Source organism: Halichoeres trimaculatus, unplaced genomic scaffold (assembly GCF_033239565.1).
Source record: "Halichoeres trimaculatus isolate MK-OKI-2021-1 unplaced genomic scaffold, fHalTri1.1 fHalTri1_scaffold_2, whole genome shotgun sequence".
NCBI classification, from domain to species: Eukaryota; Metazoa; Chordata; class Actinopteri; order Labriformes; family Labridae; genus Halichoeres; species Halichoeres trimaculatus.
In genome coordinates this window covers 26858109-26874337 of record NW_027437180.1, presented here as the reverse complement: position 1 = coordinate 26874337, position 16229 = coordinate 26858109, and the positions used below count along the sequence as shown (strand labels likewise).

The 16229-nt window shown below is 42.0% G+C and overlaps 1 protein-coding gene across 1 annotated transcript in view; it reads right to left on the bottom strand.

The window, feature by feature from the left end:
* bnc2 (basonuclin zinc finger protein 2) overlaps positions 1-15923 on the bottom strand; it is a 164933-nt gene extending 149010 nt beyond the window's left edge. The window contains exon 1 of the mRNA XM_074687095.1: positions 15545-15923. Within this exon, the coding sequence (XP_074543196.1) occupies positions 15545-15547 (3 nt within the window). The 5' untranslated portion in view covers positions 15548-15923. The remainder of the gene's footprint in view (positions 1-15544) is intronic.
* Between the last annotated feature and the right edge of the window lie 306 nt (positions 15924-16229).

The following is a 16229-nucleotide window of genomic DNA, read 5'->3' as shown; positions in this document are numbered from 1 at the left end:
GAAAGAAAGAAAGAAAGAAAGAAAGAAAGAAAGAAAGAAAAGAATACTGGAAAAACACACCACACAATGAGATGTTACTTGTAGCATTATGGCCGTGCTTATTAACTGAGGCGACAGACCCCGACTAGTGACAGGTAGCTGAGCTACAGTTTAGACACAACATATGACTTGCATACTGGTCAAAATAGTATTAATAAAAACAGTAAGTTTAAATATCCAGATAAGCAAGGGTAAAAAATAACTTAATGCTCACACCTCTAATTAAGCCCATCAGGTTTTAGAAACACAAGATCAGTGTAGATCATAGTTGATATAAAGAATCCAAAGACTACTGACACAACTTTGGATGTTGATAATGTTCTGTTTTTTCTTTGCAGTCATTTTAATTATTTTCAATAGCCTCTGCAAAATTGAAATAAGGGCATCCAGAAAAACAGTTCTTTTTACAAGGAAAAAAGAAATCATAACCTAATCTGCTTTAATGAAATCCTGGAACCTATCAGCAGTCACCTGAAAATGATTCAGTAGTAATTATTGTTAAAAAGAATACAAGCAAACCTCTGTTGCACGGAGAGAACCCTTTTTTTATTTTAATAAATTACTAAAGATGAGGTTTTTTCTTTCTATTTTTGACATTTGTTGCTCAGTAGTTCAGAAAATTGGTTGGGTATGTGGTCTATAGTGTTTTAAAGCTTTTTTCATTTCATCTTTAAATTGGGTTACTAGTGAAAAGACATTAATGATGACTGAGGAAAATTTGTGCTAAAACAAAATGATTGTAAAGTGGACACAAGCAGAGACAGCTTCACAGCTTCCTCTTAAAGCTTTGTGAATATCGTCTATATTTAACTTTGACAAGAGGGAATGAGTATGTTTGTGTTGTAAATACTAAGTGTGCCGGGGCTATAATATGAATTGGCTGCAATTGGATACATGTGACTAGGGGGCAAATGGATCTAATGGTAGTCTTAATGCTGGCCTTGAATAATGAGGCCTTTGTCTAATAAAACTGGAAAGCCTCCAAATACCTATAGGGACCTCGGCTAGTTAGAGCAATAACAGTCTATCAAAAGAGAAAGCAAAGTGATTACTTAGAGGGTAATAAATACAAGGCCCATGCTGGGGAGGGACCACGGGCCGGAGTGAGTGAGAGGGAGAGAGGAAGACAAAAAGACAGAGACAGGGACAAAGAGACACACAAAGGATTAAAAAAACGGGTTAATAAAACATATAAATCTGTACTTCTTTTCAAAGTACTACTGTTGAGATGCAGTCCAGGTTAAATTGTGTATCCAACCTGCATTATTATTCGCCAAGTCGTTCAGGCTGAAGTCTTACTGAACCTTGTAAATCTTCTAAGAAGTAGAAAATCAAGATGACTTTATTTGAGTTTCAGTGAAAAGAAAGATATTTAAAATAGTCAATCTTCAATCAGAAGGGCCTTGATTATTGTACATGTGACAGGTATGAAATACTAAAGGCACAGAATTAAAAACTTCTTGACAGGTGGTGATTTTTTTAACCTCTTTGTGGTACTTTGAAAAGCTACATTACCTCAACACTTTGCAAAATAGTTTTAAATTCATTTGAAATACGCTATGAGAAAAGACGACCAAACAAAGAACAGAATCAGAGCCACTGTATTCACTTCCATGGGGGCCAAGGGCAAACACTACACTCAAGAGAGAATGTGGAGCTCTGCTGAAGTATTGTCGCCTTATTAAAAGTGACAAAATAAGGTTGAGTAAGAATGTTAAGATTGTTTTGAATTTGAAGAACAGTTTGAAAACCAAGCACGTTCATTGTGATTGCTTGAACAGACAAAGCAAATGGGTAACCCTGGTTTCAGCACACCTACAGGAACATGTATGTGTGCTGAACAGTATGTTTTAAATAGTAGAGAGGTGCCAACCTGGAGGAACAGCTTTCAGGTCAAAGAAATAGGCACAATAACACCACCATTAATGATAGTTCAGAGAGAGGGCAGAGAGAAAGTCCAATCAGAGAATTAGAGAGATAGGGGGCAGACAGATGGATTGACAGTCTCCAGGCAGAGGAGAGAGAGGGAAGGAACAGGAGATGACAGAGAGGACAGAACAAGAAACAGACTTATTAACAGGATGAGGATCACAAAGAGATGGTCACACGGACAGAACAGTGGCCTCAGAGATGGAGGGTGAAGTGTGAGATAGACTCCATCATGGTCAGGGTTCAGACTGTTTCAAGCCCTCAGTCTTCAGGCCAGGAAAGTGAGTGTGCAAGGGGTATGTTCATGTATGCATGTGTGCACTTCCCCAATCTCTAATGACAGGTGAGCGATTCATTGACACCGCCCCCCTCCCTACAAGGGTGACCAATGCCTCTCCACTGCAGGCCTTGATTCATTCCAGCTAATGCATTACTGGAGGAGCATCTCTGTCCACTGTCTGCTGACTGGGCTTGACTGGGCTGGACTGACCAAAACACAGCTTTACACAGTTTCTCTGGGCTGCATTGGGAGTTTCCAAAGATGCAGCAAAACCTTCATTGAAGTAAATCCAAACTAGTTTCTTCACCCATCTAAGCTTTGCAAACACATTTGTAACATGGAGATGGAAATTTGCAATGCAGTTCAGCAAGTGTTCACAATAACTTAAAGATATGTTAGTGGACTAGCTATTGTTCGAAACGTGATAACACCAAGTGTCCAGTCTAATGGTGTGGCCACACCAAACGCGAATTTGCGGCGCGATTACATACAAAGTCTATGCAAAGACGCGTTTAGCCGCCGATTCGCCTCTCGCGGCGCGATTCGCGCGTTTGGCGCGGCGAGTTTGGAGCGTTCACGCGTTTGGGCGGTAGACGCGAATTCGCTCGAGTTCAAAATATTCCCCCACGACGTCATTGTTTTGACAACGTTGGGGGGCAACTGCCGCCTGCTCCGGCTCCAACTCCGCCGGAGGATGGAGGAGAAAACAATCTGTGCGGTGTGTCATCATCCAGAGTTATACGATACGACGTGTGTACTCTACAGGGACCGGGAAAAAAGGATCAGGCTTGGTTGAAAGTCTCTGAGGAGACAGGTTTTGAATGTAAGTTCTGAAAACATTCGTTCCCAGCTGGATCTGCCTGTACGGGCTATCACTGAGTCCGACTGTGTTTTCCTCAGCGGAGTTTTAAGCCTGATAGAGAGGAGGAAAGTGCGGGGCAGGGGCAGAGCCAGGGAAAAGATGAAAGTTCTCTGTGCTCCCCTCTTTCCTCCACCCCTTCATTATCCCCAGGGAGACCTCCGGGAACATGGGTCGGGGGTTCGGGTGGTCGGGGGTACGGGGTGTCGGAGGTTCGGGGGATCGGGGATGAGATCGCAGGGAACAGCCAAGCAGGGCTGGTGGATTGCCAGGGAGAGGCAGCAGGCATTGATTGTGATCTCCAAAGCTTTCACACACTCTCCTGTCATGCTTTGGAAACCACAGCTCATTGTTTTTCAGCTGCTCTTTTGGACTTTCGGTCTTTAAATGAATGAGCTCTCTACTCCGCATGCGCAGTACCGCGCATTCGCGTGTTCGCGCCTCAGGTTGTCAAAAAAGTCCAGCGGCGAGACTCGGGCGTTCACGCGGCGCGTGACAGGCCATTCGCGCGAGTAAATTCGCGTGTTCGCGTTTGGTGTGGCCGCGGCATAAGAATATGAGACAATGTGGAAGTGCTAAAATCAGCTGTTTCTCAAGTGTCCGCTTAAGGCTGACTCTGGAAGTACTAAAAGTCACATCTTCAAAGCAGAAATTGACGTATTAACAGCCTGGTTCAGAAAACGTCTCCTGTCTGAATTGCTAAGTTTACTATCAGTAGGCCTACACACCGTATGGGGGATGGATTTCTTTTCTAACTCTGACTGACGGCGCCCTAAAGCTGTATGAAAAGCCCCTGCCACTTACCAATATGGCCCGATTCCCAATTTGCCAATTTCCATTTCAGAAACAGACGGATGACGTTGGGGAGACTACGTCCATGTTTTATACAGTCTATGGACAACACACAAACTTTGCAAAAATGAGTTGTACTTTAGTTTAGTACCAGGCTAAATTCAGAGCTCTCAGCCTAGTGAGCAACGTCTAAAACAGGTCAGTAGCATGTAACTTTTACTGACTGACTCTCAAGTTTGAGCAGACCACTGCTGTATATCTGCTGCATGGGGGTTAGAATGGACATTGTCACAAACAGCTTAGTTCATATTAAAGCTTTCTTCTGCTCTTCTGCCCTTTGTCTGTCTGACAGTCCAGCTCCAGTGCCTGCCATTACTACAAAATGCATTTCAAGATATTGTTTTTGACTGAGAAAAGGACAGATCTCACTGATTAACTTTATTAGCTGGCGTGGTGCTGTCACCCAGACTAAAAAACTAAGAAATAGCATTTGAGAAATAACCTGTTTAAGTCCTGATAGTCTCTGTTTACAGAATCGAATAGGATCAGGCATAGAAGTGAGACGTTTTTAAGATCGTGTTGGAGGTCCTCACATGGATTTTACCAGCAACAGCTTAATTCTAAACTTTCTGCACAGGCTTCATTTTTTTCAGACAGGGGTTACCGCTTGGTTGTAACCCAGGATAACTGATGCGAAGATAAGATTTTTCTTTTTTCAAAAATGTCTGATTTAGTATTGACAGAGGCCACCACTGTGTCACAGCTGCTGCACAACATGGCAAATACCCAATCATAGTATTGGATATTTTGAGTTTCACCTGGAATAACCAACTACGTTTCAGTGGGGCCTGTGCCTGTGTTGCTCCTCTGGATATGCCCCTGACCAAAGAGAGACAAGTCCCATGTGTCATGATGGTTCTAAGGAAATATGATCTTTATCTTTATCTTTTAGTTCTCATGTGAGATTGATGCTGTTAAAATTATCATTATTTTCCCCCCATATGGTTGGACAAGGACAGACAGACACAAAGCAAGAAGGTGCACTTCTCTGTCCTTCCTCAGGGTCCAGACTGTCCCTCCTGGCTGCCCATTAGAGACAGAATTCCTCCACAAACTGTTTGTGTTTTCAGTCTCACTCCTCCAGAGTGCCTCTCAACACAGCACAGTCACAGCAGGTCTGTCCTCTCATTCTCTCTGTCTGCCTCTTCTCCCTGCTCTGTTTGAAACCTGGCTTCTATCAACATGTGGCACATGTCCTTGACAAGGATCTCTCACCATAGGAGCTTGGTGGCAGCTTCAACCATGCACCCCATTTTCACTCTTTTTCTCCCTCTCTTCCCAATCTTACTTCCCCTCTCCCACTCTCCCTCTCTCAATATTGAGTTGCCTGGGTAAAAGGGGGCCTGAGGAATCTAATAACTGTGACAGTGGGGCTTTTTTGGCATTGTTCCTGAAGCTGTGCAGACACACACAGGGCTGTCTGCTGGCTCTAATGAAAGGTTAAATGAATAGGACAAAGTGACAGGAGGTACAATAAAGAAACAAGAAGGAGGAGAGAGTGTTTGTGCAAGCATGTGTCTGAATCTGTGTGTGAGTGTCTCTAGGCCAGCCTCCCCGGCTCAGGGAACAACAAGGACAGGCCCTCCACAGCGCTGCAATATTCAAAACAGATTGCTGTGTGACAAAGTGTGTGTGTGTCTGTGTCATGCATGTGTGTGTCTGACTCTCCCGCCAAGACACAGATGCTGAAGAAGAATTTCAGCATGGGGCTCTTTGATAAATGTTAAGGTCACCAGTCACCGGCAGAGAGGAGGGGTGGAGGCTGGATGGAGGAAAGTGAGCGCTGTGGGGAAAGGAGGAGGCAGAGAGAGTGACGAGGGGGGACGCATGTCTCGTCTTGTGCCTCTCCCTGCCTGTGCCTCGGTGGAATGTGGAGTCACATGAAAGAGGCCCTCTCTCTCTCACTCACTCACTCTGAGACTCGTCTCTTGTGTCTGTCTCAAAAGGGCCACTGTCCCCTGACTCACACACTACCTGTCAGCAGATCAACCCTGAGCTCCAAAACACTGACTGCTGCTAATGTACGTGAAAATACACCTACGACCAACGCGCACACACAATCATCTGTATACAGGGTAGACATCCAGAGGATGATTTTCAGAAGTACTTTTCGCACAGTGTATGAGGGTTGACTTTTCCTCAAACAGGAAAAGTGAATCAAGGACCCGTTACTATATCAAAAGTATTGTTGAGTTTAGGCCGTACGTTTACATGGAAATAGCGTTTTAGCCGACCTAAAACGCTAACTTTTGAAAACGGCCTCCAGAGTGGATTTTTTCTGAAACACTGCCGACACCATTGCTGGGTAAACAGTAAGCCAAAGTTTTCAGTGGAAACGCTGATGTTACACTCCACTTTGCTCATACAACAGTACAACAGTATTGTTGTTACAGTCGTCGCAGACAACCATGTTGTGCTTGTGCTGCTCAATCTGCTGTATCTACTGTCTGTCTTTCAATAAAATGAGCATCTGTTGCTCCACTGCTTTTAGTATTTGCCAGTACACCAGATAATCAGCTCCACTCTACTTTGGTGGAGATCTACAAAAAGCAGTTTCTGGACAAGACAGTTATAGCGCCGACTACAGGCCTGGCATGCTTACTACAGCGTTTTCACTACGTTTTAGCTTTTTTTGATAAAACATTGTCGTGTAAGTGAGGCCTCAAACTGCATGACTAGTTCGCTGAGTTCAAAAGTTCACAGCCCAGGAATCAAGTTCTCACACTATACAACCCGATGCTCTGATGCGACTTCACTGCTCACACTATATGTCCACGTGTTGGACTCTGTATTCTTCTTTTTCTATGGCGTTTGGGAGCTGGAATCTTGTATCCAGTTCTGCAACGTCAAAAGGAGGAGAAGAAAAACCCTGAAGTGGGAGATGCACACTGAAGATGCTCAACAAAAACAAACGTACTGCCTTGGCAATTTGTGTGTGTGAAGCGGCAACAAAAAAAAGAAAAAGACATGTATAGACAAGGAATTGGCTGAGCAGACGTGGGCAATATGGAACAGGAGGTACGCAGTGATAGCTAAGTTGAACTTATGACCAACTTCTCCTAACTTTAGACATCACTTTGGAACATGAGGTTGAGGCAAGTCAGCTTGTGGCACTGCCTCTACTGTGCGATACCTTCACAAGATTTCAAACATGTTTGATTTTCTTGCAATCAGCAGATTTGTGATCGGGAGTACGTCGTGAAGAGTCAATCTCTCCTCGCTACCACAAGTATAATACACGAGGCCCGACCCATGTTTGAGCTGAAATTCGGCCTGATCCAAAAAATTGTCGCATGACTGGCAAATTGGCTCAAAATTAGCAGACAATAGCACTGCATTTGCTCAGCTTACGATGCAAACGAACATCTTAAAGCCCATCCCCTTTTTAGAATATCTAATTATCACCTTAAATACTAACTTTGCCACCACCAGTCACTGGGTGGGACTTCTTACATCTCATCCAGGTGTGCGAGGGTGTTATTCACCATATATGATGCAGCAAAATCAATTCAAATTGCATATCACTGGAAGATTGTGGCGTGTGAAGTGCGTTAATGCCATTAGACAGAAAGAGAATGTGTCTACTGTATTGGACTTCATCAAATTAGGGTGAACCCAAGTGTTCCTGCCAAACCATGATAAAGTTAGGATCAGTTGAGAAAATTGGATAACTGCAAAGCTTCACATATTGGAAAATGATACGAATGTGACTCACAGAAAGCCCATAAAGTATGCACTGTGGTAAACTTAACTACAAGGAACAAGAGATGCAACACTTTGTTGTTTCAGAGCTCCAAACTGCAAAGAGGCATTTGTCAGAGCCTTCCAATTCATCAGTAGTTTGAAGTTGGAAAAAAGTGATCTTACAATAGCGTGGGTTGGATAGGTTAAGGCAAAAATAAACTCGGTTATGGCTTGGTTATAAGAGCATGGTTTGGTTTAAAACTCATTCTTATTAAGTGCTGAAATAGCAGTGTGGTGAGGGGTCAGGAAAAGCTAACAGCCTTAGTTTAAAGTTGTTTTCAGACAAACTGAGGAAACAAACTGCAGTCTTCCATTTAGTTCTACCAGATTTACAGTTAAGCCACACCACCATGACCTCCTCCATATGTGGCCTCATAAAATGTCATTCAAGAGACCTCCTTCCAACCAACCTGACTACAGCCATACTCACCATAGCTGCTAGAGAAAGCTGTCACTATGGACAAAAAAATATTTATTTTGGGGGATAATATTTCACAAAACCTGTTCTGTAAGGACTGACACTTTCAGGAAAATGAATACATGCAAACATCTCAGCTTACTTGAAAGCATACACAATGCACCGGAAAAAAGCTACATCCAAAATCAATTACATAATTCATACAAGGATAAAGAGTCCAAATTCTGCGGTGAGACTTGGTGTTAGAGGCTACATTATACATTCAGCCAACAAGGTTACACACATGCCTGAAAGATTATCAGTGCATACAGATTATAATAAACATTAAATATAGCCTGCTGAAAGTTAAGTCTTGAAAAACCAAGGTGACTACTGCTGGCATATATCAGATTTACACAATGTGTACAATAGACCAAAATGAATTTGCAGATTAATGTTGCCCTCAGTAAAGCACTGACTCCCTAATAAGGAGGACACGGGGAGACGGAAAACTGGTTTAAAGCTAAATCTGTGGATGCTTGGAGGTAAGTTAAACTTGCACTGCAACAAATACTTTTTTTTGTAAGTGGTAGTTGACACACAGATAATACCAGACCAGTTTATGACTGTGGGCTCAATATGCTGGTATTATTACAATATTTTACTATTGTTGTTATTATTATTATTATTATTATTATTATTATTATTATTATTATTATTATTATTATCATTATTATTATTATTATTGCGTTGAGCTGTATTCTCTGATTGCATAGTATGTCAGTGTCGATACCATAGACTGTATAAAGAGTGGACAGTGTGGCTCCGCCATTTGTCACTGTATGGTTTTAAGACTAAAATACCCCCACATGCCCAGCCATTGAAGCAGTTGTGCAGCCAGAGTCTGCGTAGTAGAGACTGTGATGGATTCTGGGAGAATCTGAGCCAGGTTTTCTTACGAGAGTTTAATCACTTCTTGACTTTACCTCCCGACATATTTTACACTCCCCGAAAAAAATACACAAAAATGGCAGCTGTTAATCATCGTTAAATGTGATGTAAAACCTTGTTTTTAAACTCCTATAAATAATGCAAACGAAAGTTTTCAGAAAAAAAGAGGACTTGAATACAAGACAGGCAAATGATATCTTCAAATCACCACAACAATCGGACATGAGAAACATTTCTACGAAGTCTATTAATTTGTTAAAGTTTGACCACAGCCCATATGGAATGACTGGAAAGACAGATTTTTTTTTACCTATACTGCAGCCAGCCACCAGGGGGAGCAGTTTTTGTGGCGACTTCACTTCGAGCCGAGCAAGATGGCGTCCATTTTTTTACGGTCTATGGTCAATACTGCATTCATACTGAGTTTTGAATGAAGGGGACCTAACTTTTGGTGACACTCAGGATCAAACACTTGGACGCGAAGATACGCTTGAGAAAATGTGTTTTGGGTCACTTACATGTGAATTTAGCTTGTTTTGATAGCTGTAGCCAAATTCTCTATGGGGCCATTTCCACCAAGTTGTTCAGTTCAGTTCAGTTCGTCATGGTATGGCACGCATTTTGTGGTGTTTCCTTTGACCAAAACCGGGGAGGTCCCCAAATTACCAATCTGTAACATTCCACTTTTTGGTCCTACCCTTTTGTTGGGGTGCCAGACATACCGCTCCAACCTCAGAAGATGGAGCTAGAAAAACTGCAGTCCATTGATTGGTCGAAAGAATCGTCACATCCTGTGCAACAGCAGTAATGAAGAACAACAGTTGTTGGTTGGATTTATAAGTGGGGTACACTGTCACGCTGCCTTCATGCTTTAGATAGCTGATGCAGCATCCAGCTTACATGCTGTTGGCTGTGGAAATACAAAAAGGATCTTGCTTTGCCCGTAACCCGTAACAAACTGTACTGATCCATACTAGACCCCTTGGTGGAAAAGGGGCTTGTGCATCTCAAGTTGCCAAAGTCTAACTCTAAAAAACTTCCAGTCAAGACTTTTTCATTTCTTGCTCTGCATTGAGTACACTCAAATTAATAACTAGGGATGTGTGTGTTCAGATCAAAAGTGAAGCAAACTCAGCCCTGCAGGTACATGACTTGTCTCATTACATTTCCCAGAGAGGTGTCTTTCACTCGTTACTGGGGAGTCTTAGTCTCACTGTAAAAAATAAGTTGCGCAGAGGCTTCACATATATAAATCTCAGATGTGTTTTAAGCAGGTTGAATCAATCAGTTTATTTGTTTTCCAGATTGCAAAATCAAAATGCTGATCTTCCCAACAACTTGTCAGTCAGATTTTATTAAATTTTTTAAATAGAGGTATTTTAAGTCTTAAACAACAGAAACACTCAAGGCTGTTTTATGGTGGACGTAGCTGAGAGCAGTCCTTCCCTCGGCTAGCACCTTATTACTTAGTACAAGATGGGGAATGTGTCCCAACCATTTTAAGTAGTGGTCATTAAGCCTCTTCTCAAAAAGCCATGCACCTTGGCCAATCTGCTCCGTGACGTCCACCAAAGCTATGGCCTTTTTCAGGGATTTCAGATTTTATGCTTTCTGGATGTCATGATGGAGTGAGGTCAACTCAGTCCCCACTTTGGAACATTTACTGGTTTTAAATCAGAGACTCTGGATTGAGAATCTGAGGAATCGTTTCAGAGGCGACTTAGGTAAAAATAACTTTGTCGGGCAGAGTTACAAGCAAAGAACTAGACTCTCAGGGCAATAATTCAAAAGTCAATGTGCTCTGTCTCAGTCCTCAGGAATTTTTCATGAGCCACCACTTATCTTGTCATATCAGATTTCTTCCACCAGCTTATTTGAAGGGAAGAGAAAAGACACCTTTAGGGCAAATTATTCTCTTTTAATCAAATCACTGTGTATGGCCTGAGGAAATTTTTCTGCACCCTTAAAGTCACTGAGGCATGGGCAACTAATGCACACACCCACCCCAAATAACAACTAAAAACAAAAAAAGAACAAAACAGCAGCACAGTGAAACAAACATCCCCACTTATAGAAAAGTCAGAAGGTTGGTGTCTTTTATCTGAAAGCAAGAAATGAGACTCAACAAGAAAATAAAAAATTGAAGAAAGCAAGGAACTAAGTGGTGTCTGGAGTTTCCATCACAAGTGAAATCCCAGATTTTCTCACTCAGTGTTTATGGAACAAAATCGAACAACTTTATTCTGGAGTGCAGTCAGTGCAGGAGGGAGCTATAAAATATAAATTATACCACATAACCCTATACCTCCCAACTGAGCCATTTGGTTACAACTATACTCCTGTTCGTTACACTGGTCCAGCATGTCTGCTCTTTCTAAAGCGTCACCATGAATTATACTCCGGCACTGCTGAAGAACGTATGGATTTCAAGTGAAAAGTAATTTCCTCACCAATCGGACTGTTGCCACCCAGTGACACTGAAGTGTTTATTTTGCACAGTAATTAGTTCTGGACAGAATTAATTAAGACCACCCCAAATTACAGCTGAAAATGTAAGAATCACGACTGTGCCTCAGAGGAGAGAGAAATGCAGCAGCAAGGGAGTATTTCGTAAAGGCTGAGCTGCTCAAGATGTATTCTATCATTTCCCACTTTAAGACGCCGAGAGTGTGTGGCTTCTGCACACACTGGGTGTGTTCAAAACCAAAGTTTTCCTGATTCCTTCCTTGAGGAATATGAGAGTGTTTGGATTAGGCATGTGAATTAAAACCAATGGAGGGGGGAAAAGGACACAAAAAAAATGAATGCATGTAAGTACAGGTATCGGTTTACAGTTCAAACACAGCTTGTAGAACTGAGTCTGATTTTAATCTGATTGATTTGCCGTTTCAAAGTGTGACAACCTTCCCACCAATAAGACAAAACTATCATTTAGTGGAGTGAAAACGCTCTGAGAAATAAGTCTACATTACAGTACAAGACTAAACACATCTTAAATGTTCATGTCATAACAGCTGTTAACCCTATTCATTACCTTCTGTTATTTATTTCTTTTTTTTAGCACAGACTAAATTTCATAATGTATTCAGAGGAAATTGAAAAGTGTTAGTGTGTGAAGATCTAGTTTCCTACTTTTTGTGCTGAGGTAGAAAAATGTAATCATGTCCTCTGAATGTATATTGTTTTAAATCAAGTATGTCTCGCTCTTTATCAAATTAAGAGTCCTGAGATCCGATTTGTTTGAACATTTTACTGCGTCTCTGTTTAGTCGCTCTAGTCGCCTGCAGCTTTGGTTACATGACGGGTTTCATCTCAAGCCACCTCAAGTCACAGTATATGACTCCTCTGCCCTTTGCAAAATATTACCTTTTCTGTCACTGCCAAGACACACTATCAGTCACTCAAGAGGAGAGTTTGGGATGGAAAGGAGCAGAGCCGTATCAGTACAGGAATGACACAATCCTGACTTATTAATACCGGAGATGTTCAGATACCCCCCCCCCCCCCCCCCCCCCCATATACTGATTCAGAGATGTAGGCTTAAGTAAGGGTTGAAACCGAGTGCCCATTTAAATACAAACACAACCAGAAAGACAAAGATAGTATGGGTGCAAAATATCAGCGAGATTTAACTAACATGACATTCTCTGCCAGCAACACATTGTAAGTTTTTATTTTACTAGAATGCATACACTCTGACACACTGTTCAACATGCAAAGGAAGACACTTGTCTGTGCTAAACAAGATCTCAATCTTTTAAACATTTCATCTTAATTTTTTCTGGGGTTTTTTTTGCACAGCTGGTTAATGAAATTGATGCATGCAGAGGAATTTTTCTATTTTGAAGTTTTTTGTCTTAGTTTAAATCTGTAAGAGGATTTGTCTATGTGGTACATTTTTTCATGCTGCTTACTTGAAGTGATAGACGTTCAACTTTGAAAAATAAAACAGTGCCACACAATAACTTACTAGGTAATATTAAACATCTGAGCATAAAAAAAAGGTTGTGCATCGGTCTCGCATGCTATGATATTGTCAAGACATTGTCACACTTACATTATGTGTAAAGTAAAGAAGGATAAAGGCAGACATTTGCAGTATTTCTTTTCCTTTTAGCACACGGTAAAGCACAAGTCCCTGAATTCAAGTGCAGCTATTTTGTAATTAATCCTGCAGCAAAGATGGGTCAGATCATGAAGGTCACATCGTAATAATCTCTCTAAATTAATTACACAAATAAAAATTAAAATAAGTACCAGAAAGTGAGTAAAGCAAAAATCATCGCAAAGTGAGTATAAGGATGTGGATTACAATGGATATTCAGATACTGAATGGGTCAACAAAGATGCTCTGCAAACTTAGCAACCATTCTACTCAAATAAAGTGAGAGCGCACAAGACCCAGGGCAAAGAGAGGATGGAGTAGAGGGAGAGGAGCTCTCGATGCAGTGAGCAGTAATCAGAGGGAGCCAGCGGGGGGGACAGGGGGAGTTGGTAGGGTCAGAGCAGAGCACCTCTAAGCAGCCCTTCTCTTCATTAGCAGCCTCTCTAAGGGGGCGTCACAGGCCTACCTGTCCAGCAGATTATTGAACCGACTAACCAGTGGCTCCAAACCCCACCACCCCCCTAGACACACACACACACACACACACACACACACACACACACACACACACACACACACACACACACACACACACACACACTCTCTCACACACACTCTTCCCTCTCTGATTTCCACAGACCCAGAGGAATCACGACCTCACTGCAGCTGCTGACAACTTTAACTTTTTCTTTAACCTCACGTCTCAGCGCTATAGGCTAAACCCGGGGGCATCCAACGAGGACATTTGCCTTCACATTCTCTGTGTTATTCTATTTTTTAATAGGACATATTTTGTTTTGTTTTGTTTGTGTTTTTTCACGCAGCAACACACCAGCATTTGTACTTTAACATGAACTCTGTTAAAAGTATGTAACGGTTTAACAGGAGAGCAGCAAAAGGGGAAATACCAGAATTAAAACTTCTGGGATTTTTGTGGGACAGTAAACTTGAAATGCACAGATCTGTGACTGCTGACGGGAGGTAAGGTACTGAAATGTCGCTTCAGGAATGTAAATTGACATTCTTCACAGGAGAAGCAGCACCACCTCATGAAACATACACACACACAAACACACACACCAACCAGGCCAAAACACTGAGCTAGACATAAATCACACACACACACACATCCCCCTGATGAGAGTGTGAAGGTACTTAGTAGTGTTTTAAAGAGAGGCCATTCATCTCAGTCTCTGTTTCTCTTCTGTGTGTGTCTCTTTTCCTCTATAGCCTCCACATATGTCCGCGCTGAAACGTCTGACTGACATGAAATGCTTGCGCTGTGTGTCGCCCTGCTCTGACTTACACAGGTTGGCCGTGAGCTCCTGGAGTTTTCTTTTACAGGTACCGTTGTATAAACAGCCACTTAGGCTGGTGTATTTAGCACAGAATCACAGACACAGTGTATTGTTAAAAATTCACATCACACAAAGCTTTGTAACCACTGACATCTAACACAAGCAAACCCTCTCTGCTTGTGGACATGATCTATTCTGATAAAGATTTCCACAAACAGACCAAAAATCTACTGAAACACAGCTGGGATTATTTCAAGAAATCAATAATATGTTGCAGTAAAAAGCACACACTTCTTCTAGAAGGAATTTCCACACAAAAAAAAGGTGAGGCAGGTTTTTTAGCTGAGGGACTATCAGGCCTGAAAAATAACTTGCTGCCAGCTATGAAAAGAAATCTGCTCACATTTACTGGAGCAAAAATCCTCAACTCTTTTTATCAGCAACATTTTATGTTTGTTTTATAGCTGAAGACATCATTGTAAATTTTGCTGAACTATGGCATTTGGTGATTTTTAAATGTGAAGGCCTGACTCTACAGGTGGTAAGACCTAAGAATCCTGTCTACAATATAAGCAGTTCAGAAAACGTTTCACACTGTATCGTGAGTTTACGTTTTGTCTTCACAGCGTCAGGTAAAAGTTTTTGGTTTGTCTTTAGAGAGCAGAGATTTCCAAGTGTTGAAAACTACAAATGAAATTAAGGTTGAATAATATTCTGACAGCTTTCTAGATGTCACAGATTCCCCAGTCTTCCGTCTGAAACGGCACTGATGGGCTCATAAATGCTTTAATGGTCTTTTTTACAAGATGAAAAGGGAAAGAAGAGAGAGAAAAAAGCCCAAATCGAGCAGAAGAAATATTTTTTTTCTTATAATAGCAGAAATGGATTTGTTGCATGAGTCATATGAATGAAAGGCAAGTGTGAGGAATTCAGGACTGAAAAAGAAACTCCGAAGTTTCTGTTGGTTTACTCTTAATCTTTTCTGATAACCTCAGATGACACCATTGTAAGAAGTTGCACAAAAGTGCCACATTTTACTCTACATGTGTTTCAAACATCCAAAAGGCTACAGTATAAAAATCATATTTACCATTGCTGCATGTTGTAACTGACAGACCCAGGAGATGCTGGCACTTTTTAAACTTAGCGTCCTCAAAAAAGTCTGATTTCGCCCTCAAGTGGGGAACTTTCTCCTCTTCAATGCTGCATGCTGCCTGAGGTGATTCACAGTCCGTGTTCCTTTCGGAAACTTATCACCGCATCAATGACAGTTTTAAGGTACAAAACGAAAAGCAGTCTCACGCCTCGTCCCGTGAATCTCGCCGTCCTCACCGGGTTGCTTCACAGAGAAAAACGCGCGTCGAGACTTTTGGATCTCGCGGAGAAGAACGCACGACAACGACGCTCTGTCCCCTCTTTCCCCCAGCCGTAAACTTCAGAAGTCAAAAAGGCAGTGTGTGTCGCTGACAGCCAGTGGCTTGGTTGTTACAGCTTGTTCTACCTTGAGAAAAACGAGGAAAAAAACGCCTTACACACTCCCCCAATGAGTTCCTACTGCAGAGTCAGCGCAGCGCGCCGTGGAGAGCTGCGGATGGTCCGGGGCTGCGGAGAAGGTGGCTGCTGTATTGGACTGAGTGAATTCAGACCAGAGTTTTACACGCCGTGTGTGACTGTAACCCGAGCGGTCCAGAAAAGTTGATAAACGATTTTCTGTAGGTGGTAAGAGTCACGTATTTGAATTGCAAACTGTGTCAAAAATCCTCACCCTGAAGATA